This window comes from Xiphophorus couchianus, chromosome 8 (genome assembly GCF_001444195.1).
Source record: "Xiphophorus couchianus chromosome 8, X_couchianus-1.0, whole genome shotgun sequence".
Taxonomy (NCBI): Eukaryota; Metazoa; Chordata; class Actinopteri; order Cyprinodontiformes; family Poeciliidae; genus Xiphophorus; species Xiphophorus couchianus.
Genome location: NC_040235.1, coordinates 25074106 through 25101770, shown reverse-complemented (window position 1 = coordinate 25101770; position 27665 = coordinate 25074106). Strand labels below are relative to the sequence as shown.

Sequence of the window (27665 nt, the reverse complement as noted above, 5' to 3'; positions counted from 1 at the left end):
AAAGCCAAGACTGTGACAGCTGACAGGTGGCTTTATTAGGTGGCCGTCTGAGCCAAAGAAAATGGGAAGCTGCGTCAAAGACTCGACCTTCTGTCAAGTCGGTCTACGGGGGAGATTTAAATAACACGACTGCTGTTCTCACAGGCGAGAACCTCTGCTGTGTCTTGAGAATGTGAAACTCAGACAGGCTGGTCTTACAGTAGTACTTTAGTGGGATCTACTGAGAATATTACCCTTCTCTGAGTCTTTACTGATTGATACCTCAGACATTTTTATTGCTGCTACATTTCTGGTACTTCAAATTCAGGATGTCTAAGGCATGATAGCAGACATTCGGAGAGATATTTAGAGCAAAGGATTTCAGTAGCATACTGAATGATAACTTGTAAAAAAGCTTCACGTCAGAACATCTCAACTGTCCCTTTAGGTTGTAGTGGACCAAGGAGTCTCTCATTGACTATAACCGTGTTCCCATCCAATTGTCATTTGAATTTAAAATGTTACAGAAAATAAAAATCTGCGGACTGGTTGGAAAGAATCAACCAGTCTATGCAAAAAGACTTGATACTCAGATTAATACAAATAAATTAACACTTGTTCGCCATGCATCAGCTTCCATCCACTTTGCAAAGTTCTACCACTTTGCGTCGGTCTATCACATCAAATGCCACTAATTACAGTAAGGTTTGTGGTTAAAAATGACAAAATAGAAGAAGTTTAAAGCGATATGTGTCCCTTACCAAGGCTTTCCACAACAGAAAGTCAACAGGTCTAAGTGTAGTATTTGAGAGATCAGCTAAACACCACTGCTAATCTGCTCTCAGACAGGTTAGCAGTGGTGTTTAGCTATTCACAAATCTAGAACAAACATCCAGGAAACTGCAAAAATGCTGAAACGTTGACTCCCACCTGTTTATCGTTTCCATTGATTAGTAGTAACTGGAAGATCGATCAATGTATTTGATGTGTATTTGCTTGATGAGTTTGACAAACTGTAATGCTTATTGCTTGCTTCATAGTTGCTGACTGTATGATGTTTTATGATGTAAAACGACTTTGAAGATTTTGCTACACAAATAAACTTGACTTGTATTTATGATATCACATCTTCCTAATGAGTAAACTGGGTGATTGTTGCAGAATTCTGTAATGGGTGTTATTACTACTTATACTAAAACAAACACACTGTACTTACATATGAGCTCCAGAACCTGACCTGGAACGTCAGGTCTAATTTCCACTTTGCTCACAGCTTCTCCTGTGTGTATGTGTGTGTGTGTGGGGGGGGGGGGGGGGGGGGTAGTGCGTGTGTGTGACACCCTGCACATAGCTGACACATATCCATCCCAGTATTGTGGAAGAGTCGCAGTAAGCAGAGTGGGTGTTTTGTCTGCAGACACGACGCACACCAAAGCCAAACCAAACGGGAGGGGAAGGAGTCCATATCTGAGAGTGAAACCCCGTGTAGAAATGGAGAAAACACCGTTTCACTTCTTACAGCTGCTTTTCCTGCCGAGCATACACACACACACACACACACGCCCACCCCCACATATGAGTATCGGACCACACTCTAGTCAACCACCGGGTCCACATCCTGTAACTCGGAGACAAACACAGCGGCGTGGCCCCGCCCCGGTCATGCCTGGCCCACAGCTGAACCTTTGACGTAACAGAAAGAGAGACACCGACTCGGCAGGAGGAAGGAGCGCCGCTGTGCCACTGGAAAAAAAAAAAAATGGCTATGCCCTCAGCTGAGTGTGAGAGAGCACATGCAGGAGCGTCAGAACTGGCTCCGAGCCAAACCCTTGAGCTCAGCATTTTGTAATGCACTTTCTTTCTCTCTGTCTGCGCTGCAAAAGCTTGCATAATTCAGCTGTGCGCTCCGCGTAGCAACCGGAGTTAACACCTTCCAGCCCGCTGCAGCCCGACACCACACAAACCCGACTCGGTCTGGCATTTGAATGTCATACCGCCTTCAGTTGGATTTATCACGTATACTACTAACTGCTTTATGTTCAAAACTTGCTCTTAAAACAAGTACTTTTGATTTCTTTAAATAAAAAAAAGAAGAAAGAAATCACGTTGAAAAGTCGCTAAATATCTTCAAAACATTTTTCACGAAAAAAATGGAAACGTTAAAACATAAGTTCATCAGTTGTTTCATAAGAACTGATGAACTCCTTTACTAGCCTCAAGTCTTCAAAGTGTATAAGGGCGTTTTCACACCTGATGGTCCAGTAGATTGGGGACCAAAGTTGCAACATTTACAGTTTCAGCTGGTGCGGCTCGTTTTCACACTGCACTGTGTCAAACCAACCAAACCCCTTGAAAAACATGTTCCCCTCCTCGCCTGTGGTGGCGCTGCATCAAGAAACCCTGAAGAACACAACATGACTTTCTTCTTCACGAAATTTAACCAAAAAAAATGAAGCGGTACCAGATTTTAGTAGTTGCAGGATTTTTGTTTTATCTGTAGCAAAAGACCAGGGGCCTCAGGCATAAAGCGTGCATGCGCACAAAAAATGTGCGGCGCCATATTTTACGCAAAAGTCGGCATGTATAAAAATTAATTTTGCGTCAAAGCTTGCATAAATATACGCACACCTTTTCGCTGGCGTGAAAATGTGCGGCAGCTACGCAAACTTTTTCTGTGGATAATATCAAACTACAAAGCGTCAAAACTCACCTAAATACACTGAAATTTGCCTACATTCAGAGTTATTTAGACCAAGCAGCATCAAACCCAATGTTTTTCATGATTTTAATATTTTATTGTTTAAACGTTAACGATGAAACTGAACCGCATTTATCCTCAGACAATAAGCTAACACGCACACAAAATAAAGAATTCAACTCACTGACTCTTCTTCAACTTTAAGAACTTTGCATGGAGGACGGATAAATTCTCCATAATAGATTCAGTGGACCGCTAGTTTTAGGTCTTTCTAGAAATGTTTCTTGAGAAGGGAACCTCAATACGCTTCTGAAGCCACCTCTTTGTTTTCTTGTTGGAGGATGGATGGTTGCCTTATTTGAGCTCTCTGGAGAGGGTTTCACGAACGGACTCTCAGGCTAAAATGTTCCGCTTTGGCTTCAGAAAATGTTGTTTATTGAAACAGCTTAGATAACCCCACACTAATACAAGCAACTAGTTTCCCCATTTTACCCCTCCCTTCTCGTTCTTCACCCCACTTCCACCATTTCCATTTTCCCGAAAGGGGCTAAGGATATCCAATTATGTCTGAGTGGGAACTGGAGAAAAAAAAAGACAAAGACAAGGCACAGCTAGCTTTGTGCAACTCGCTGCAGGCCTTCTTGTCCGTTTCTTGTGAGTTTCCATAAGCACCGCAAAAGACTTGGCGTAGCTACCGCTAGTATTTTGGGAATTTTATACGGGGATGTTTACAAGAAACTTCAAAAATGACAAATAGAAAAATTGGTTTTGGGGGAGAAATAAAAAAACAGGTATGTTCAAATTACAGTGAGGTTTTAAACTACTATTTTCCCGTTTCTTATTTAAACACACCATGCAACAGAAACAGAGTAACACTGCTTGTTTAACATCTCAATTACAGTTATGCCAGAGGTCTCAGAAGCTGGAAGGGCTGGCAGAAGAGACGGCTTCTCCGCCGAGCAGTGCTGTGAGTGTTTAAGTGTGTGTGTGTGTGTGTGTGTTGTGTGTTATTGTTTTGGTGACAATGGGGAAGCTAATCTCTCGCCCGTGGAGACACCGAGGTGTCTCTGGGGCTGGCAGAAGGAGCAGTAAACAACCAATCAATAGCGATGCCTGACTAATCACAACCTGACCAAGGCGCCTGGTTTCAGGTGAATTTAGACAGAGACAAAAGTGAAAGTATATCAGATAATGGCTGATACGGCGGGCTCTGACATATTTCTGACCATTGATGAAATCGTTCCACAGCTGGTAGCTGAAAATCCAGTTAACTGTGACAATATCAGATGTGTCTTTGAAAGAAATACAGTTGATTAGACATGTTTTCTTATAATATAGGAAAAATTCAGCAGGAAGTAAACACTGTGACATAAGAATAATGCTAATTGTTTTGGTTTTGTTTCACCAGGTAAAGGCTAGAAGAGATTTTCATGCGTTGATATTCGTGAATAAAAATAGTATTTTGGTATTTATGCAAAAATCTAAAAAGAAAATATTGTCACTTTACTAAAATAATGGCACAAGTCATTTTGTTGCCAAAATTATTTTGGGATGGTGACAAAATAAAAATGACCCAATTGCCTTTGATTAAAACCGAAAAGCAAAAAACGATTATTGCTGCGTCTAGAATAATAAAACTTCAAAAAAAATTTATTTATTGCAAAAATGTTGAATAAAATCAGTAGATTCTGTTCCTTAATCCAAGTTTATCACAAGTCTAGCTATTTATAATACGCTGGTTCATAGTTGGGTCCTCTTCTTGGGTTGCTAGCCTGCGCTAGGCTGCTTTACAACGGTGCCACTTGTACCTTGAGAAGTGGCACACCTGTTATTGTTATGGTGATTAAAAACACCATAACAATAAGAGTGATAGGGGCCCCTCCATTAGTTTTCACACCAGGACTGCCTGAGTTATTTGTGAACAGAAATATTTCCGAACAACCAAATTCATCTGTCTTATAAACGTCAACACAGTAACTGAACTGTGTAGACGCCTGCCAGCTGATCAGCAGCAACAGGTGGGGAAGGGGTAGCTCTGCATTACTCTACATTTAATACAGATGGAGAAAGCTTCAGTCACTCTGCACTTCCTTTGACATCTCAGTGAAACAAATTTAAATCAAATTCGCCTCTTGAGATTTGAGATTTTCGCCTCTTTTGAATCTTTAAATGTTTAAAATCTTGTCATACCTTTTTTTTTTTTACTGATAACCCTGCCAGTTATTACATACAACAATATTGAAAACAGGAATTGAAGGCTTTTAACTCAGCAATGTTAAAAATGTTGCCACGTATGCCTTTGTTTTTTTTTTTTAGAAAAGAAAGAAACTCAAGCTAACTGATTTAGCTAACTTCTGCTAACGTTAGCAAACAGCAAATTAGTGATGGACTGTAAACCAGCAGCTACGTCTGGAAATGAAAGGCGGTTCTTTGTGCTTTCTTTCTTGTTTCACTCTTCTATAAAATATATCTAAATGTCTCTAATGTATATTCACTGAGTGATAAATACGGAGGTGTGTAGCTTGAGCTCAGGGATTACCAAACAAACAGCCAGCTGTGCTCGGGAGCCCTGGTTAAATAAGGTGATGGGGTTAGTCCGGGGTTTATGAAAGCTGATGGATGCATGTTGTCGCAAGTTCAAAGGAGGTCACTGAGGATTTGAGTGACCTGGGCCAATCTGTGTCCTTCTTAAGCAGTCACCCACAGCTCTGTCCTCAGAGAACGGACATGCTAATCAACGCTTAGCTCAAAGTCTGCCTGGCGGCGCTTTAAATGTTGATGTAGCCTTTCACCGACTCAAATGACTTTGAGGGACAGTTATCACTGCCATTTCCTTCAATCCAGTACGGTAGCATCCCTCTGCTTTCGCAACAGAAATACTTATCGCAAACTGAGCTCCAGTATTACACTGTAGCAGGATTCCCCTAAAACCAAACAGACAGAAATCCCTGAGCGCCGTCAAAATAAAATAAAAAAAATAAAAATAAAAAAAACAGGAAATCACCCTTATCACACAGTCGTATGAAAAAAATTACAATATGCATTCTGATGAGGCTCGTTAGGCAGATTAAATGCACCTTTTAAAAATAACCTTTAAGCAGGCATTAAGAATACTTTCCATTAAGTCCACGTTTCTGTTTTTAAAGAGGTTTTATTGGGCTGATGTAATATTCTAATCTTCAATGTCATGTTTTCATTTTCTGTAAAACACTTCATAAATAACACTGGCCAAACAACAGAGACTGGAAACATTCAAAAAGACGACTAATGTTTCTTTACAGCAGCAAACCGAAAGACCCTGACTGAGATTAGCTGCGAGTCAAGTCAGACGAGGCTTGTGTGGCTATGAGGAAATATTTCTGGCGGCATTTCTGAAGCGAAAAGAGCCAAGAATGACCATGAATGGATCAGAATGACAAACAACTATGAAAGCCCTCAGAGAGGCAGGATTTGATACCGCTTCCATGTAATTTAACATGAGGACTAGAATAACTGAGTCCACTTCAGTGGCTTTGCTTCTCCTCCAAAGGGGCTGAGTGAATCCACTGGAAGGATTACATGTCCTCTGACGGTATTTAAATGTTTTATTTACAACAAGTGTGTACTGGTGTATTGGACACTTTACTGATGAAATCCTGTTCTGATTTTGACTCATTTCTTAAAGGGGCAGCATTATGCGTTTTCCTGGCACCTAGTGCCATTTTATAGCATAATATAGCACAATCAAGTAAATATATGTTAACTTCAGTTGTTATAAAAATGCTATATATACATATATACTGTATATATACTGTATATATATACATTTCCTAATTTAACACCTTGAAATTAGGCTTCTGTGTCTTTAAGAAGCTCCTGCTCTTTCTGAAACTCCACCTTCAGGAAGTCATCACAACATGATGACTTCCTCTATTAACCCTTTAATAACGTTTTTACCAGCTTCATACTTCATACTGACACAGTTCCACCAGGTGTTTGCTAGTTACTGCTGGCTAGTCTGAAGGAACTGAGTGGAGGAGGAGCTCCATCCTCGGAGGCGGGGCTAGGTCCAGGCGTTTTGCACAGCTGAATGGTTGCCACGGGAGTTAAAAGGATTTCTCAAATGAAAGAAACAAAGCAACACTCCAAGTATGTTTTTGATGAGAGAATAACAGCACAATATGACGTAAATCTTAAAAAAAAAAGGATGATTTTACATTCAACATTAACTCAAAGATAAAACCAGCTCCTCCATGGAGAACCGGATGCAAGCTAGCCTGAAGCTCACCGGGGGTTTTAACGTCAGTGCTCATGCGTGCCGGTGAAAAATAGCAGCCGTTGGAGGTTTGAGAAGCAGCTTCTAAAGGGGCAGAGGAGGATTTTCGCCTTGCTGTCTTTTCCTATTTAAAAAGCATTTGTTTGAGTGCTGCCTGTTCCCAGTGTGCTCAGCGGCAGTCATTTGTTTAGCCTCTGAGGGCTATCAGCAAGTCAGGACGGAGCTTCTCCTCTCCAAATGCATTTGTTCCTACTCTGGAGATGCAGTCCGTCTCAGCAGAGTTGCTCACAGAGCTGCAGCCCTGCTTGCTAATGAGCCCTGGAGTCCCATGAAGACACAAAATCAAATAAAAGCTTTTAGCATTCACTCACACACTCTGATCCGAGTGTACTTAACTCTAAATACAGATTTCCATGACACAAGCAATGGATATTGTCTGAATCATGCAGAGTAGCAGTAAAAGTTTCGTGAAGCTAAGTTTGGCTACGAACACAAGAAGTTGGCGAGGAGCCGGTCTAAACTCCAGGAGTAGAAACTTCTGGAGGACAAATAGGAAGTAGGGATGCAAAGATATAAAAATTTGGGCCGATATTGATATCCAATATCAACACTGCTCTTATGAGTGATAACCTTTAACCTTGAAAAAACCTGACTGCATTGACTTCACTGCTTCAGATAAACTCCCCACAATGCTTTCCTGCATCACCATCACATGACCAGCCTCCTGCACTCCCAGCCCAGAAACTAATGGCAACAAGATGGAAATAAATACCAGTTGTTAATATTGACTCAGTTTTATTTATCCTAGCAATAACAAAGCCCGTCGCACAAAGTAATTAATCAGTTAAACCCGTGGCAAATTAAAATAAGCTCAGTGATTTCCATTCTGATGATTAATATTTTTAAAGATCTACTTTGTTTCTAGAGACTTCATGATACACTTCATTTGCAGTTTCAATTGTGTCTGTGGTTTTTATTTTCTTTTTATTTAGTTGCGATTTATTTTGGGTATTTAAAATGTCTTCCAGTTTCAGTTTTAAATGTTCTTCATACAACTGACGTTTATTCGTCTTTGAGCTGGCAAACTCAAATTATTATGTTATTATCTTTGTGTCAAAACAACAATATTATCGTGTATCGCAATAATTTCTGGGACAATTTATCGTGACAGGCCTACCGATGCCCAAGTGTTAAAAAATTATTAATCAGCCGATACTGACGTTAGTGCTGACGTGTTTTACATAAGTGAAACAGAATACTGCCATAAATCAGTGCCGTGAATGAGTGTGTGAATGGGTGAATGTCTGAATGTTGTGTGGAGCTCTTTGGGGTCGTCTGGACTTGATAAAGCAGTATACAAGTACAGGCCATGAATGACATAATCTACATTATTAAATCATAACTGAACCCTAAGTAACGTGGCTGAACGCCTGCTAAAATAAATGACATAAATACATTTGTGTCTGAGTGGATAAAGCTAACCATGAGCTGGGAATGGACAAGACTATTACATTATGATAACTTTGAGTAAAAATACGCCTGCTTGACTCACATGCTTTGGAACTCGGTTCAAGTTATTATTTATTATTACTTGCTTCCGTTTTTTTTTTCCATTTAACGTATATTTCTCTTGCGTCTCATCCTACGGACGGTTCTTTTTTAAACCCCAATGTACCTCGTCACGGTAACCGTTGAACCCTGAATGTTGACTCACTTGCTTTTTAACTTGTGCTGAACCACCCAAATAAAAACTTGGGTGGTTCAGAAGTGTTAAGAAGTGCAAATGTTTACTGTTGATACAAATGATATGCAGATGACGTACGCAGAAGCCCATAAAAGTCCATTTTGATCTGGAAGTTTTCTAGGGTTGTAAACCTTGGAAAGAAGAAGATGTTAATAGGAGATGCTGATCCGGCCCCTTGAAAAAGTATTCACACCCTTGACCTTTTTTTTTTGGATACTTCGTCACCAAACCGTAATGTTTTTCAGTTGAGATTTTATGTGATCAACCAAAATGATGAGATGTTTTTGAATATTTTTTACAAAACAGATATCAATCTTTCCAATGACCAGTCACATACTAATCCAACAAGTTTTTATGCACCATGACTCCATTATTAGATGCTCTGATCATCCATAGAGAGACTTAGATGAGTCGGTAAAAAAGATCTTATATATATACAGTACAGACCAAAAGTTTGGACACACTTTCTCATTGAATTCAATGAGAAGGTGTGTCCAAACTTTTGGTCTGTACTGTATATATATATATATATATATATATACAGTATATATACATACATACTCTGGCATCACTCCACCCTGGAAAATTAACAGTTCAAAGAAAATCATCAAAACCTCCAAACGTTCTAAATCATTCAATCCTTCAAAATGTTGTATGTAAACCTCCGACTGCAACTTCTGAGTTTCCGTCTGGTGTCTCAACATGTCGGTTTTCTTGTTGACTTCATGCATGTGTTGTCTTGTTGAGTTTCTTCTTCCAAATACATAAAGCGATAAACCTTAAGCCACGTCAAGGTGCGGTTTTTTTGTTTTGTTTTCTCAACGTCACACTCTACTTGTGCCTTTACAAATAACTCTTGGTTGCTTAAATGAAACTGTGCATGGAAGTCACTTGGATGGGCATGCGTGTGCGCAACGCCTAGCCTAAAAACGTGCTCGGCTTGTTCTCGTCTGTTTAACTGCCAGTCATATGACTTGCCTGTACGAGAGGGAAGAATGTTTTGCTTTGGTGTCACAGCAGGGTGTGTGTGTGTGTGTTTGTGGGTACGCAGAGAGGGTAAGGGGGGTGGTGGGTGAGGGTTCCTTAGTGCCAAAAACAGGATGCTGGTCTCTCACCTTATGATGGCGGTACATCATACCCTAAGCCTCACTTCTGTTTAGGCTAAACAGAACAAACAGCTTGCTTAACATTTCTGACTCGACTGGAAGATAAACGCGACTCCCTCAACAGTCTAATGATCGGCGTTTCTCTCGCTTCATATCGTCTCTCTGCTCCCTGTCTGAATACCTGCTAAGCATCTCCTTTACCACCTGGGGCCCATCTTCCTGTTCAGCAGCCACATGACTCGCCGCACTGACTCGCAGTTTTCTGTCTGTCCTAACCCAAGACAGAGGGCCTCTGTTTAATCTTTGTCTGTAGGGGGACGGATTTACAGGCTTTTTTTTTTTTTTTATGTTTGGTCTGCACAAGAAGGCAATAATATACACCACAATCTACGGGCTAATCAACCGTGATTTGGAAAAGTCGACACAGATTAGATTCTTTAAAGTACGATTTGTGAATCGTTTACCGTATGTTCCAGACCATGAGTTGCACTTTTTTTGTTTGACTGGTCCAATTACTTAAAGGGGTAGTATTATGTAAAATCAACTTTTTTTTTTAAACTTTACATCATGTTATAACGTTATTCCCTCATCAAAAACATACCCGGAGTGTTACCTTGACAATTTCAAGCATGATTGATAAATCCTTCAATCTTCCGTGGCAACCATTCGGCTGTGTAAAACGCTTGGAGCGGCTAACGTTTGTCCCGACCGCTATTGCTTGGCCGCCAGTTCGGCACTATGAAGCTTACCAGAAATTGCGTGTGCTGCAAACAAGCATCCTCCTTTGCAAAGACAGAAGTGCGGAGCCGAACGAGTCGACTGATCAAGCTAATTCAATATTTGGAAGAGTGGCCAACGAGGACTGAACGGCTCCGTTCACTTCTGCCGCTGTCATTGCTAATTCAGGCAGAATACAATTTTAAAACAGAGCAGAAAACTGATGTCATCGTTCACAACTTCTCTTTTTGTTCGCTGACTGGCGTGGGTGAAATTCTGCTGGAGGAATCCAAGTCAATGGCAGAAATCCCAGACGGAGCCGTGAAGAGAGATTAGAATCAGAATAGCGCATGAAGACAATGGCCAGACTGGGAAAACATGGTTTTCTGAATTTTTTGGTTTTCCCAACAAGTATTGTTAAAATCCCATCAGATCTCATCCTCCTGAACCCAAAATTAGATATAGTCTTATCTCAAGAGACAAGTACATAGTTACATTACTACTTGCATTAATTTCCCCGCATGTTTTAGTTCTGAATCAAAAGATAGCTCATTAGCAGAACACTGACATGCTGAAATTGACATTGATAGTAATTGGGTTTGTAATAACCTATTTCATCAAATACACTTTTAAACCTACCAGGGACATTCAAATTATGTCACCCAAATAATTTGACATTTCCTGTTTTATTCTGATATCACGCTCTTTAATCCCTTTAGTGGCTCCTCCCACCGCCACTCCCAAGCGCAACTGCTTTTTAAAGCTCAGTAGATGCAGTTTTTAAATCTCCTTCCATCATATGTGCAGAGATGACTCACAGTGTCTAACAGATAAAAACAATGACTCAACTTGTAGGCGCATGCCAGGCATACCCCGGTCGTGCATACCGGATGAGCTAACAGGGCTTGTGAGAGCTTGTGTCATCCCTGAAGTGCTAACGAAAGCGATCAATCAGTCAGCCTAATTCACAGAACGTAATTGGGGTTTCAGGTTTATCTCCGGCTGAGCCGTTTGGCTTTACCACGGAAGAAGTAGAACTCAAGAGAAGCTGTGCCGTGTCAAACAGAAAGCGCGGTATCGTTACGGTCACAGCTGAACCGTCAGTACCAAGAAAAACCAGCGGCGTTAAACATCATTTGTAACTGGACTTTTTTTTTTTTTTGCTGAGTAATGAAATCCTGAGAAACATATTGTCACCTTCCTAAAATAATAGCCAAAGTATTTTTTTTTTTTTTTGCCAAAAGTGATTTTGGCAAAAGTAAAGAACCACCACCTTCTTTCCAAAAGATCCTTAAGGCAAAAAATAAATAAAAATAAAAAAATGACATGCAATTATTTTAGGAAGGTGACTAAAGCTAAAAGTGAGTTACCCAAAACGGTTTTTGTTTTTAAATCATCATTTACCATAACAAGTTCAAAGATTAGTTCATGACTGGAACAAAGAACGTGCCTTGTAATTTTGGCACGTAGTTTGGTGTCATTTGTGTTTTACTCATTTCCATTATGTTGTGGGATCAGTCACCCATATGTCAGATCACAATGCTGAGGACATTCAAGTTTTTACAAAATTATAAACCCCCCGTTCATCTCAAAAGTTTGAAACATTAAAAAAAATACAATGGTCTAATAATGTTAGACACGTAAATGAGAAAACAGGTCGTCATTTCTCGTTCGGAGAGCTTGGTTACCAAGATTGCTGTCATAGCACCACAAAATGTTGTGATAAAACTTTAAGCCCACAGAATGTTTCTCTGCGTCGCTGAACTCGACTATCAAATCACAAGAGTTCAGACGAACGTTTCAACCTGTGCCAGCAGCAGTTTGCCCATAGGTCTTGACTCCACAGCAACACATTCAGAATCAGCTTTAAAATCTCGTCCTACTCGTCTTCATTTTGACATGCCGCACAGTTGAAGCTCCAAGGCACTTAGGAGCGTCTGAGTCAGACGCTCAACAAAAGCCAGGAAAGAAAGGAAAAGGGCTTGTAGCTACGGTTGGACCAGGAGAACGAGATCATTTGCTTTGTCTTTTATGGCAGATATGAAGAAAAGTGCAGTAGGTGGGGCATGCAAAAGAGGCAGAATAATAAAGTGAAAGCAGACAGGAAATGCCCGATGGTTACAGGTCTCCGTGACGACAGCCGGCAGGTTTAAACGTTGTGTCACGAAGAATCCGTGTGGGGCAACTTCGTGACACATTGCAAACACGCCGGTAACTTCTCTCTCTGCGGGGAGATAAACACCGACAACAGATGGCAAGGAGCGTTATCTGCTGGAAGAGCAGGTTCCCAGGCAGGAAGGAAGCGCGTCGATATGCTCATTTATCTTCTTCACACTTTTAGGTCAAATATATCATCTGAACTAACCTTAAAAAACGGTTTTAAAAATGAAATAGAGGAATATATTAGAGATATTTGTGGAAGTAATGTATATGCTGAGGTAGAAGCTGTAGTTGGTGTATTTCAGGGCTGCTTTTGCCAGACAGTGATATCAGTTTCTGTTAAAACTATCAAAAAGCTCAGGTCTGACTCTCTGCTTGTGGCGAACCCTGAAAGCTTTATTTTACTCCGCGAGTCGATTCCGACTTGCTAGATGAACAAGAGAACCTCGCGAATCCTAAAAGTGAAAACCAACAGAATATACTGTATTTTAAATGTCTGGTTTGATTTTTAAAATAATTCGAATGTCTGATAGCACAGAGCCAAAGTAGACATCAGCAGCGCTTTACACCTTTTTTCTCACAGCGCAACCACAAACTTTCATGCAGTATGCCTTTGAAGTAGTGAAGGACACGTGGTTTACACTATTGTTTACAAGTTAGACTCTATAAAGTGTGGCGTGCATATTTGTCTTGTTTGCTTTAGTCTTGATACCCCTAAACAAAATTCCCTAAAAAACAAACTTTGAGAATAAGAAGGTAATAAGAAGTGATGTTTGCTGCAGAACGTACAGCAGACACATGGAAGCAACATGTATACTGAGGTATACACGTCAGTTCCTCATGTGCCTTGGTCAGATGAAATCAAAGTAAATTTTTTTTGGCCAACAAGAGTAGCAAAAATAATCTTACAAAAGAAACAACAAAAAATAACTGCCAAGGAGAAAAGAAAAGAGTATCTAGAGTCTTAGCTCTAGTGCAGAAGCTAAGTCTCTCATCTACACTCTGAGTTCATTTAGCCTAGCCGTTGCTTCCATATGGAATTCCACTTCATTCTCATTTCCCTTCAGAGCTCCATCTGGGATTTCTTCTATTGAGCTCAATTTCTCCGGCTGAATTTTCAATTGGGCCAATCAGAAAACAGAAAGAGAAGTTGTGAGCAATGACACTGATTTATTTTATGATTGTAGTCTGCCTGCATCTTTAGCAACGGCAGCGGAGCAAGTGAACGAAGATGTTCAGGCCGTGTTGGCCATGCGTCCAAATATTGAGCAATTAAAGTTGTGCAAGAGCAACATTTAAGACACTTTATTTCTGGCAAAGATGTCTTGGTCGAGGTTGTTTACGGCAAACACAATTTCTGATAGACCTTGTGAAGCTAGGGCACTCGCTATGTCACGTCCAAATGTTAGCGATTGGCTAAAACTTGATCCAATCATTTGAAACTTCAACAGAGTCCATTCCTCCAGGAAGCAATAGTTTCTCAGTAGCCAAAGGTCCAGACCTTCGGTACAAAGTGAACCGTAGAACCAGGGATCGGTTTTTACCAGCCTATCGGCAAGAGAAATAACGCTCCTGGATTGGCTGCTTTGTAAATGCTACAACCAATAATAACGCATGAAGTACTGCCTTTCTTTCATCTAGCCAACTGGTGATTCAACAAAGTATTGGTTGAATAAAAATACAGAATGCGAACCATGTAGTTTTTCTTCTGTCTCACAATTATGCACCACTTTGTCAGTAACATAAAAAAAAACAAATAAAATACATTCAATAGTTTTCTGAGGTACTGTTCTAAGATAATGACACAGTACTGTATGATACTGTACTGCACAGATAATGTTCAAATGTTAAATAAACAGAAATTATGATAGAAAGGGGAAAGAAAAAGAGGATTGGAGGGATGCAGGTGCAGTGGAACAGAAAAGACGGGCGCATCGCTCTTTATTAGCAAGCTCTGCAGAGAGCTGAGGTAACCGCCTCTGATGGATGGCGCCTTTAAGTTCCCATTATAAGGTAAGCATTACTCATAAGCAGCTTTTGATAAGCACCCAGGTTGGAAGAGACGAGTCGCCTGTTCTTCAAAGACAAAAGCCCCGGCTTCTCTTTCAGTCTGCATCAGTCGCCACGGGCTCCTCAGCCTCCTTCAGAGGGAACAAAAACATCAAGAGCAAAAAGAGAGAAAAATAAAAGGTACCTTTGGTTGAAACACTCAAAGCACTTCAACTGTTATTAACAAAACTGCTCTGTTTGCAGAGCGGTGGAGGTCCAGAGGGTCCTCTACTAAAGGGGGATGGGTTTGGAGTGGGGGGGTGTCCGGGTTCCCTTGAGGCCTGGAAGGAGACAGGCTTTGACTTGCTGTGAAGTTGAGGAAAACTCTCCAGACGCTGCCAAGGAGCAGACGCCGCCGCGCACTGTGGCAGGCGATGAGGCAGCGGGCAAAGTGAAAACCAAGTGACACAAGCTGTTTTAGTAATGACACTTCCAGAAATTGAGCTAAGAAAAGAATTTCAGCTAACTTTAGCTTTCAGATTAGGTTCCTGATAAATATAGGTCAATAAGAAATTCTCACGGTATCATAGCCTTGAGTAACAACGTTACACAAAAATTTAACGCAACAGTATGTAACTTTTACATTAATGTGTTTTCTTCCGTATTTGTTCAAACGGTCACCATGTTGTGACAGAACGGTATGAGATAGACAGAACAACAAAAAAATCAAGCTCTTCCACTTCCTCCCAGTACTACTATTGTGGTCTGCAAATATGTAAAAACAACCAATCAGAGGCAGGAGGAGTATCTTAGCGCTCTCAATCATGTACAACTCATTGTTCCAGAAAAAACATTTATCTGCCATCAAATGCTAACTAGCCTTAGCATTTGTGGCAGGCTATGTTGTGGTGAACCAGCTGCAGAGCAACACGAGTAAGAGTAAGGGGGAGTAATGTGAGCGGGGCGTACACAAGGGTGATTGACAGCGCTAAGACCCCTCTCATGGCTCTGATCGATTGTTTGACTATGGTGTCGCTTTCACATAATATCCGTTTTTACATTATAATGTCTTGACATTATTTTCATTTTAACAAATATGTTTAAAGAACTGTTTTTAATAAAAGTTACATACTGCAGCTTTAAGGCAAAATGTTTCCAATAAAGCCTAACTACTATTGTTCAAAATAGAAACTCAACAAACTGTCGTACTGTTGCCAAAATAAAAAACTGCGTATTACAGCTGTGATGATGTTAAGCATTACCTTCCTGAACTGTTCTGGCTTGAGACTTTAAAAATGTACGATATTCAGAGTACATTGTGAAGAGCGCTATTCTTTTTAGCTGCTACTCTCTTTACAGAGACAATGGAAGTATTACAAGCTGGCATTAGCTACCTTACTCTATGGTGTGGAACTTTCTTCAGCATTGGTACTAAAACAACTTTTACACTCAAAGAATGGTATAAAGTGAATGCTAGCAGTGATTAAACCATAACTGTTAGAGGTGTAACCTGACTGCACAATATTAAAATGCCAGAACAATTCTCACCTCATTTAGCTGGTGTGCGCAAGAGATTTGTCTGGTGAACAACAAAAGAGTTTGAAAATCTGAGATGTGGTTTAAGCTTTAAACATTATGTTTGTGTAAGAAAGTAAATAGCTCTTGAGTTGCCTCGTTCAGTCAGACCAATAACGACTTCTTTTCGGGGTGGCTAACAACTCTTGAGTTACAAAAACAGCAGAAACGTTTTAGCTACTTTTAAAATAATTACGTTTTGAAACAATTAAGGATGTAAAAATTGAAACAACAAACTGTTACTGTCAAGACGTGAGCTCTGGAAGCAGTGCGAGAAAACAGCGACTGGCTAACCATTAGCTGCTAACAAAGCTAAACTTAGCATCTGCTTCATAGCTTCCGATTAAAAGGCTAGTAATGTTTGTTTTTTTATGAGTTGGGCTATTTAAAAGGCTGGTCAAACCTGACTTTGTTAATTCTAGACTGTACAGATGTTTTATTAAATCCACTTAGAGATTTATAAAATCTTTAACCTATTAACAAAAGCTACAAAAAGCATTAGCCGTGGCTTTTTGGCATTAGGATAAACTTCGAAAGTATCAAACATTACAGATTTTTTAAAGGACAATGAAATCTTTAATCTATTAGTTATTTTTTTCCCTAACTAAAATAATGTAAAAATACAAGCATTTATTTATCTTATGAACCATCGCGCATTGTCTTCTCTAGTCAGCTTGTTAAATCCCGAGAGAACTGTATAAAACCTTGGCATAAATTAGTTCTTGACATGACCAGCAGATTTCAAAAATATGGGGAGCAATTACAAATCTTATGAGACCTTCAAACTGCTAAGTGTTTTCTAAAATAATTTAACGTAAGTGAAACTAATCAGTTGACCGGATTTGTTTCCTTCTTTTTGAGGGTTTTTTTTTTTTTCCTCCAAACTTTGCAAAAGTTTCCACTTACCCAAACTTCTCTTTTAGTTCAATTGACTGAGTTTCTGCATGTTAATTTCAGCTACATCTTAACATGACTTAACAACGTCTATTAATCACTTTAGGTCAAAAACATGGACACATTATCACTAGGCAAGAGAAGAAAAAAACAAAACAAGAAACATCAAGAGAAACTGAGTAGTTTGTTTCCCCCCCCCCCTCCAAATGGGAAATATCTGATTTGGTTTTTAATGAGGAACAAGGACCGCCATCATGCGGCATTCTGGGCCATGAGAGAAACTTCAAGAACAAACCAGGATTTATTGAGCTAATCGAGGGAAAGCGATGGAAAATGAGTTCCTCCCCTCCTCCTCCTCTGTCCGCCACTCCGCTGCCAGCTGAAGGTTAATGATGAAGGGAAGCAGCAGATAAACACAGGACAGAGAGACGTACAAGGAGCCGCTGCAAGCTCGTTTATATTGTTGCAATTCTGACTGGAGTCAAAATAAAAATGTTTTTTAATAAATCATGAAGACCCTCGAACCATCCGTTTGTGGGTTTAAAGGCAGCACTGTATTCTGGGTTTTTCATCTAAATTGCAAATAAAGCAAACGGCAGTGAGCAAGCAGGTCAACTTCCATCCGCTTCGGCCCAAAAAACAAAAAGAAAAAAAAACTAGGCAGAACGTCCGACCGGCAGCAAAGGGTGGTGGCTTTCTTTTCTTTCTTTTTTCTTTTAATTTTATGCAGGTATGCTTGCAGTAATGCAAAACCATTTTTCAAAATGGCAGGTTTTGCCAATAGCCGCTCTCAAAGCACGCGCCTGATGTTGCTATGAAAAAAATTGATCTCGCTGAGCATCGGCGTGGCAAGGCCTGCGCACACACACACACACACACACACACACACACACACCATTAATCCTAGCCAGCCAGCTGACAGGCTGAGCGAGGTCGTCCCTCTGCACACACTTGGAGCTCTGCATGATTCAGTAGGCGCACGCCGATTCATCGATTCTTTATAAACTTGTAGATGAGAAGCAGTAATAAGTGCACACAGAATCCCTAAGCGTTCACATAGGGCTGAGTGTGTGTGTGTGTGTGTGTGCTTTAAACTGCTCAAGTCAGCACTGTATCTCACTACATTCACCTGAATAACAAATGAACAGAAAATAAAGTGTTTCAAGAGAAGTTTTGAAAAAATAGAAGGTTGTAAAAGTATCAATATATCATATAAATATATATCCACATCTGTATTATCTGATGGTCCAAACCTGATTGCTTGAAGGGACTCAGCAGAATTTGGCCCAAACCAACTCCAACCTCTATATTGAAATGTCTTTTCCTATCGTATTCTATTGTTTGACAAAGTCGCAAAATTCTGTATCTGATTTGCCATGTGAAAGCATGACGTTTAAGTAAATTTCTACACATTGGATAGCGTCGCATGCTTCAACAATTTCCTATACTGTGTGCAATGGCGAGATAAACAAGGTTCCTCTTTTAGCCATGTTTATCACAGTTCATGTTGTTTTATAGACTTTTAAAAAATAAATTTCTCATACTAAAGGTGTGGCCAGGATTAGGTGCTTTTTTAAAAAATCAACTTCATGACTTTTGAAGATCGCACATGTTTGCCTTATGTGAATTGCAGGAAAAGAAGATACGGCTTACTAAGTTATAGTGTTGGCATTATGCACTTTCCAGCCACATAGTATCATCTTATGGCACAATGTTACCTTCAGGAATGCTGTATATATCAAATATGACTTGAAAGAAGTTTTACTTTGTATTTTAACTTCTTGAAATTGTCTCTTTAAAAATTCTGCCTTCAGGAAGTCATCACAACATGGCTCCTCTATTAACCCTTTAACAAAGCTTTCACTAGGGTAAAAAGAATAAGCTCCTATAATGTGATCAGCAGATGCACAGTTCCACCAGGCGTTTGCTAATCGCTGCTGGCTAGTCTGAAGTGGGGGGGAAGAGCTGCTCTGTGAGGCAGAAGCTTAGAACTGCAGTTCAGAGGAGGAGCTGTGTCCTCGAAGGCGGGGCTAGGTCCGCCCAGGCGTTTTGCACAGCTGAATGGTTGCCATGGGAGATTAGAGGATTTGCCAAGCATGCATGAAAGAATTTAGGCAACTCTTCAGGTATGTTGTTGATTAACATGATGTAAAGCCTTGAAAAGTCGATTTACTATAACGCCGTCCCTTTAAAAGTTCCCGTGCGCTCTGCTGACATTTCAGTTTGTCAGAAAAACAAACGTTGACGACGGTGAGGCTTGCAGCAACCTTCGACCCCGCGCCTCTGCAGCATATGGAAGCAAATCGGCAGGGATCAGTGGGAGGCGCCGGCAGCCGGAGAACATCCTTGACCTTCTGTAAAGTGCAAACGGCTTTAACGTGACCTCAGGGTGGCAAACACATGACGCCATATGTTTTCTTTCCGCATGCAGGAACCGTGCGGCATCCTGCCCAGGTAAACATTATGTTTACATCATTCATTTTTCTTTTTTTCCCCCCCTCCTAAAATAGCCAAGTTCATGGTCTCTATAATCACTGCAGCCTATACTTCAGCTCAAACCTGTAATTCAGACGAAGCCTACACACCAACACAGTCATGTAGGAACGGCAGCGAAAGGTGTGGTTGGAAAACTTGGCCTAATTTCAGTATTTTCTGGTCTAGTTTCTAGTCCAAATATCTTACCACACTTGAAGTAAGACTAAACTAACTAAAAGGTAACATTTCAGCAAGAAATATGAGCTTTCTTTAAGTCAATAATTTTTTTTAAGTTGATGAGATAGTACTAGCTGTAAGTTAAATAATCTGCCAGTGGAACTTTTACTTTTCATTAATTTTAAAGACAATTGTCTTAAAACGAGCTCTTATTTCTCATTGAAAAGTTACTTGTAAATCAGTTTGGTTTTCCAGTGAACTAAGATATTTGCACTAGAAACTAAACCTGAAACACCTGGTAAGATTTTGTGTTTTTGCAGTGCAGGTTTTAATTTGTGAAAGGTTATTCTGGGCTTTTAGTTTTATTTTGCTTCCAAATAAGGCAACCACATTAAGCTCACTGTGATGATAACTAAAACAAACATGACTGCTTCTGCTAATTCTCAGATTTCCTTTTTCTTTTTTTCAAACCATAAAAGAACAATTAAAAAAACAGGACATGTGGTAAAACAAATAAATAAAAAGAACCTCATTGTATTTTAAGATGTTTTTCAACAGTCAAACGAGTAGAAAGTGCTCTGTTGTGTTTCACTGGATGTAAATGAACATATAAGGAGAGTACCAGACACAGTCACTGAGTTTGAGAAATGAAAAAAAAGTGTCTTAAGTCAGAGGCTTCTTCAAAAGCACTGTAATACAGGCTGCTACAGGAGATCTTTCCTGTCCACAGCCATCAAAATTTAAAGTAACTCTTAAACTTTGATAATATTGAGTTAAAAAATTACATTTTTTGCAAAGAAAAATTAAATGTTTTTGGCAAATGTGTTTTGAATTTATTGGAATTAGTTGTCAGACAACAAAATATTCCAACATATTTGAAATATTCCATTCTTATTGCTGTATTTGTCCCACATTAGTTGAAACATCTATTTATTACAGCTAAAAAAAATAAAAATGTTTCTCCCACAGAGCTTAAAATTCAAATTATTTCCTTTTACTATGATTCAAAAATGGACGGCAAAAAAAACTGGATACAGTTTCCGTAAACCGAGGTAGGGATGAATCTTTTATTTAGACCGGTATACATAAACATACCTACAATATTTTCATGAGACTGACTAGTCTTATGAAAGCTCTAAAAGGATTTGACTTTTAAATTGTCGTGCCACAATACAACAGTGAGCTGCTGCTTTGTGTTTTTGTGTTTTGGCCCATCACACAGAATCCAAATGAAAACGCTGAAAGGAAAATGTGAAAACGATCAAGAGGTGTCAATACTTTTACCACTGACGCTTTGTTTGGAACGGTTAGAATAAAAGTGTCGAGCCACAGAAAGTCGTTGTTCTGAATCCCCTCCGCTTGATTGGCTGCAGATTTTACCCTGTGATGCTCTAAAAAAAACAACACAGGATGTGTTTCTTGTTTGTGACCCTGAATGCAACCTGCATCAGACAAAAAGCACGAAACTATAGCGGCGGCGGCGACGGAGTCTCGCCAGCTGAGTTTGTAAAAGACAAAAAAACAACCTATCTTAGCTCATTCAAATACAACTTTTACAAGGGAATAATAGAATAATTACCTTATTTATGGGGCATTTTTTGAATATTTTTGATCCAAAATTGAGGTTTTCATCTAACATCTGAACTGTGGAACTTCGCCGTCAAAAACCTCTTAACCCAAAGGTTTAGAAGTAAATCTTGTTTTGCTCTAACCTGGTAAAAAAAACAAAAAACAGCCCCTTGTCCTACGCTTTGCTTCGCCCAGAGGGTCTGGGCTCTCAGCAGTTGAGAAATGATTGCTTCCCGAAGGCGTGGGGTCCGTCTAGGTTTTACGTAAACGTCACGTAAACGCCAAACTAGGCGGGTGTTCAATGTTAAGCCAAGATTTGAAGGTGTAGCCAAAACGGCTTTGTTCACTTCCACCGCCATTCCTAAAACTACAATACGAAAACGTCGCAGAAGCCAACGTCATCGTTCACAACTTTTCGTTCTCTTCGCTCACAGGCCGGGTAAAAAAAATAATAATTCAATCAAATCGAATAAAAATCTACCGGAGAAAATCCGAGTCAAGGGGAGAAAGCGAGAATTTCTTTAGAGTTGAATTGCACGGGAAGGCAACGGCCAAGCTAGTTTTACTCCAAAGTTCATTTAAAAACCAGCGCACTTCCTGCTCACAGTTGGATAACAGGGTTTACAGACTGTCATGGCGGCCATCGCCGGGGAATAAAATGGGATTGAGCGCCGGTTTCACAGGGCGCGTTTGTTGTGGGACTCGTGGAGCTGGTGGGGCCTGCAGCACATGTGTGTGTGCCAGTTCATTTCCTCAAGGTCTACTGTGAGAAAAACCTCCCTCCTCCGGTGCAGCCCACACGTGGGGAGATTACATCTTTTATTTATCACTCCCCGACTCTGTTATTCTAGCAAATTCCAGGCTGGAGTCCAATAAAGCCAAGAAACCCTCCCTGTGTTTGTGGACTACTGTTGTTCCTCTTCGGAAGACGGATGGAGGCCAGGATAAGTTTCAGACCCTTCGCACACATTTCCCCGCTCCATCTACTGGCGGCACGGTGTTTGGAAATATATGCTGTTGTGATGTTGCTGTGGAATATTTGTGTTGATGAGATCGATTTTCATCGCTCTTCTATTTTCCTTTCCATTATCCAGACGTCCTGACCAATCACTGTGGGCTCAGGCATTAACATCTAAAGTAGATGTAGCAATCAAGGCCAGGGAGAGTCCTTGAACCTGCTGAGATGATATACTGACATTACCGGGATTGCAAATATACTCTGGACTTCCAGTATTTGCGGGGGTTTAAGAAATAGCTGAAAACTGTGAATACTTGAGATTCCCTCTAGAAACTCTTCAAACTCCACATTTTAATAGTTCAAACACCTGAATACAAGCCAGTATTCATGAACATGCACAGTGGCAGCCGTTTTAGGATTAACACAGGAGTAGGGATCAACCGATCCACTTTTTTCACTTCTGATACCGATACCTGAGGTTTAGTAACCGATACTGATCGGCCGATACCCTCGCTATCAAGAAAGGAACTCTAAAGCATTAAAACATCCTGGCATTTCTTGTTCAAATGAAGTCTGTTTTCTGAAGTAGTTTTAGTCCAAGCTAATGTTATTGTCCCGATATGAAGAGCTTTAAGCTTGCTGAAAACTCTTACTTTGAAATAAGACAGGAAGTAGATCTTGAAATTATGATGTCACAATGACAGTCTGCTGGCTAGCCCAAAGAGACGCACACTTGTTACTGATCACAGAGTTTGAAATTTATTAAACTTTTATGGATGTAACAATTCAAAAATTTGGGCTAATATTGATATCCGATATTAATATTGCTATTATAGCCAGTAACCGATATTATATATATTTCACTAACATTTCGAAACCTTTGGGGAAAAACCAGAATCAGATAAAAAATAAATATCGGTTGTTCATATCAGCCCAGTTTTATTTAATTGGACCGATACCGATTTGTTAAAATTTGACAAATATCGGCCGATACCGGCGTTGGTGCCGATATATCGTAAACCTTTATTGTGTTTGTGAAAACACAAATTTTTTTCAAATATATTGTTTAAATATTGAACTGGATGTAGTGTTATCTATACAAAAAGGTAATATTCATCATTACTTAAAAACTGTTAAGCAATAAAGCTGCCTTTTCGACATCTATCCGTAAGTTTACGTATCAAAATCAAAATAACAGAGTTGCATGTAAGATTAGTGTTATAACCAATGTCTCAGATTATTATACCAGCATCAGAAATTATTGGAGGAGTTTTTTTCCACATGAAATAAAAGTGTTTTCTTTTTTAAAATCTTCATGTTGATACATTAAAACTGTTGTGTTTTTACTCAAGGTTACCCAACCACTAGAATCAAACCCCTACAGCACACGGGTGGCTTGTTTTGGGGGTGACGAGTTAGAGAAGTCCTAGAAATCAAACTACATTACCATTCAAATGAAGCATGTGGAGTAATGGGATTACAGCCTGGTGTGAGAAGGTGTTCCCGAGTCTGGCGAACCCACAGGTGACCGATGGCGACACAGTCAAAGCCCCCAAGGGCTGAAAGCGTCAGGACAGCGGCTGCAGAGCCACAACCGTCTCCATCGGTGCTAGATATCGGCTCCAGCCCCTGCATGGCGGCGATTTCAGACTCACCAACTGGTGATTGTGGGATTGGTGTGAATCGTGGCCCGATTGAAAGAGCAGTGAAGGGCCCACACTTCACAAAAAAACAGTTCCTTAACCCAAATGATTTCTACTTATGAAGAGAATGAAATGCTGCTTTTGCTTGGCTGGAGCCAACAGGGAGCTTGAAATACACAAATAAACACATAAATGTGGGGGAATGAAAAAACAAAGTCATAATTTAAATTTTAAAAAAATAATAATAATTGCAATTAATATGTTCAGAGGCCGGGGTGTTAAAATCCAAAAGAAGGTCTCCTTTAAAGGGACATGTTAAAAAAAAAAATATATATACAAACTTTGTTTTGCATTTTGTCACCTATAGAACAGCATACCGTCAGCTTTTCTGTTGTAAATTGTTATTAAAATGAAAATTTACAGGCAGGAACAAATAAATAAATAAATAAATCAAGTTTCCATGCCCACATGCCCCTGATGACATCACATGAGGCCTAAATTTATTCCCTTGTGATTTTTTCCATGGAACGTAAATGTAAATGTACAAAACATCTGCCTATTTGCGGATTTGTTTGTCTTTTTTCCACGGCATTTATCTAAAATATTCGTAGTAAAAAAAAATTGTAAATGGCAGCTTGGGAAGCTAAAATACTTTAATGAAATCCTACTTCTCGTGCTATTGGCTGGCATTCGCAAAGCAGCCAATCCAGAAGTGCCATTTATTTTCCTTGGCACTGATTGGCTTTATCAGTGCCAAGGAAAATAAAAATAAATAAAAGAAAGAAAGTTCTTGGTCTTAGTGCGTTTAATGGACAGGAAAAATTATTATTTGACCTGCTGATTGGAGGCGATTTGGGAGAAAACTGGATGACTTCTGATTTGGTTGGTGCATCTGTGAAATCTTTCAAAGTTAGCCAGCTGGCCTTAGCCGATCTCTCGTGATGTCATCAAACCAGATAGACAGAAAACCGAATTAAGTTTTTGTTTCACTCCCTTTTCAAAATTGCATTTTTTTGTGTGTGTGTGAAATCCTCCCAGCTTCATGACAGAGCCGCGTTTGTATCGTCACCATTAATCATTTGGCGAAAGAAAAAAAAAAAAGAAAAAGAAAGAAAGAAAAACACAACTTGCACGATTTCTTTAAGGAGGAGGAGGAGGGTGACTCACAAAGAACGCTCTGATTCGTGCCACTGAACGCCTGCAGTTGTCAAACACAAGCACACAGGTGTCTGTTCCTGTTCCACACGCTGTCAGTGAGGTATGAACAAGCAGACATATGATAACCCCCGGGGCTTGTTCTCATCTCCCCCCCTCCTTTCAGGAAGAAGAGGACGTTTGCTTCAGAGCCAGAAACATTCCAGGCACTTCCCCGGATCTAATTTTACAACACAAACAGAGCATATTTGACCTCTCCGCTGGTCTGTATCTCCCCGTGTCTGTTGATCAAACTCCTCCCGTGCTGACGGAGCAACAATGCTTTTTTTTTTTTTTTTTTTAATTATCGCCGAACAACACGCAGAACAAGTCATTGAAATGTAATGCGTCAGTTGAGACCCACCCTGCACACTTCCCTTATTACTCAAGAGTTAGAATTGTCTAAAACTGATTTCGCACGTCCGACTGAAATGTGTACGAAACTAAAATAAACCGTGAAGCACACTGGACGCTTTCCCTATGAATCGCTTAACATGTTTTGTGTCACCTACAGTAAACCAGAGATTTTTTTTTTTTTTGTCAATTCTGACAAAGTTTCACAGTAGGTTCTGGGAAATATAATGAAGGTTTTGAAGCTTTTTAAATTCCCACCGGACCTGAACTAAACGGGATTTAAATGCCCCAGTCATACATTCACATTCACGCGCCCAGCCGATTTAAAGCCCCTTTGTCTCCCTTTTGTTGTCACTTTATCTGCACCTTATCACCACCATTCTGTACTTTCCTTTTGTAAGGGGTGTAAATTTCCCAACACTTTTACACCCGGTCTCGTCTCCGCTACTCACCGACTTGCAATACGTTGTCAACGCAGCCGCTCTCCAGCAGAGCGACGCCGCGTCGGAACGGCAGCCGCGTCTCGTCGCCGCTCTCGCCGCCACTTCCGACTTCCTCCCCGCCGCCGGTGTTGAACGACGAGTACATGCAGATTTCCCGTTCGCTCCTCGGGAAGGACCAGTACACTATCCGTCTCTGAACGGGCTCCGGGATCCGCTCGAAGCGCTCCTCCACCCGCTGAAACGGCCACTTCTCCGCGACTCTCCTCGCCGCGATGTCCAGGAGAGACTCCGGGCTCTGGGTTCGGCTCGACTCGCCCTGGGAGCCGCCGCACAGAGCCCCAGCGGCCCGCTGGCCTTGCCTACATGTTGCGCCGAAGCCCGGCCGACAGCAGAGCCGCTTGGCCGGGGGCTGCTGCACGCGCTCCGCCATCATAGGTCCGCTTTCACAGCGCCGGAGGAAGTGAACGCACCATATGAAGTGGATGGTGAAAAGAAAAGGTTAGCCAGGGTTTGATTGTTGGCCGTGTATACCCAAATCATCCTTTTATGGAAACATGGGGGCAGGGCTTTCCGAGCTTGTCAAACCCCTTTGTTGACAAATTAAGCGAAGGCGGAGTCTGGTTGGTTTGTCCTGCACTACAAGGGGGAGAAAAAGGTCCGAAAGGACGCTTTATCTTGGCCGACACACTTTAAAATAAAGCTTTTAAAAGCTATTAACGTCAAAAAGGAGGAGTTTTCAGGCGATAGTTCAGCCGGTAGGAAGAGAGAGCAGTCTTTGTCTGGCAGCGAGCTGGATGCTGAGTGCCTATAGGCGGTTATCGGCCTGTCAACACTGGAGCCTCGTGGTTTGTAAGGGGGAGGGGGCAGTGAACGTAGCACCGCCCCGTGACATTTACGCTCCACTGGAATGTGAAACGTTTCAAGAAAATACACATCGTTATGGGACATGTGGAGGCCCTTTAGTGCCAATAATAATAAAATTTTAAAAAACCCATTTATATTATGACTGCAAGGGAGAAGAATATAGATAAAATGTACAAACCATAATAATAAGTTGGTCAGAAGCAAACATAACAGAAACTGTATTTAAATGTAAAATTTGAGGACAGAGATTGGTATGTACTTCATATAAACAGACGATTACTTCTCAATGCAGGGTTCGCTTTAACCTTGAGACCTTTACTGCATGTTTTCCCCTCTTCTGTCTTCCTGTTTCCTGCAGGCCACAACATCTTTTTCAAAATGCCTTTACTTGGATTTCGTGTGGAATTGTGTTTACATATTGAGTTTGTTATGTCAAAAACTGCCTTTGAATGAAATAAAATGCTTCTATCTTACACTTATAACCTTTTGAATTTTGTAATGTTATATTAGCTGTAAGCTGAAAATCTTTAACACCATAAATAAAGGTTTGAAAACATCAGTCTGCATGCAGTTACTCTATATAATGCATTTCACTTAGTGAATTGAGTTACTGAAATAAATGAACGTTTTGTTAAATTTCTAATTTACTGAATGTGGAACATTAATTGGATGTCTTTTCATATCCTATCAATATATCAAATTATGCACTGAAGAGAAATATGCAATTTGATGTTAAAATACAATAGTAAAATTCAGATTATGGAATTTTAAAGGAACTATGTTTGTGACATTCAAAAAAAAAACTGCAGTAAGCAAAACAACTATTAAACATGCTAAGCTCCATCAGCTTACTTGGCATTACAGAAGCCTG

General features: G+C 40.3%; 1 protein-coding gene across 2 annotated transcripts in view; it reads right to left on the bottom strand.

The window, feature by feature from the left end:
* LOC114149487 (zinc finger SWIM domain-containing protein 6-like) overlaps positions 1–27237 on the bottom strand; it is a 55231-nt gene extending 27994 nt beyond the window's left edge. Inside the window, exon 1 of one of the 2 annotated variants that reach the window (XM_028025396.1) lies at positions 25940–27237. In XM_028025396.1, the coding sequence (XP_027881197.1) occupies positions 25940–26363 (424 nt within the window). In that variant the 5' untranslated portion in view covers positions 26364–27237. Of the gene's footprint in view, positions 1–1195; positions 1344–25939 lie in introns of those variants that run through there. The other variant, XM_028025397.1, reaches the window with a different exon arrangement.
* Between the last annotated feature and the right edge of the window lie 428 nt (positions 27238–27665).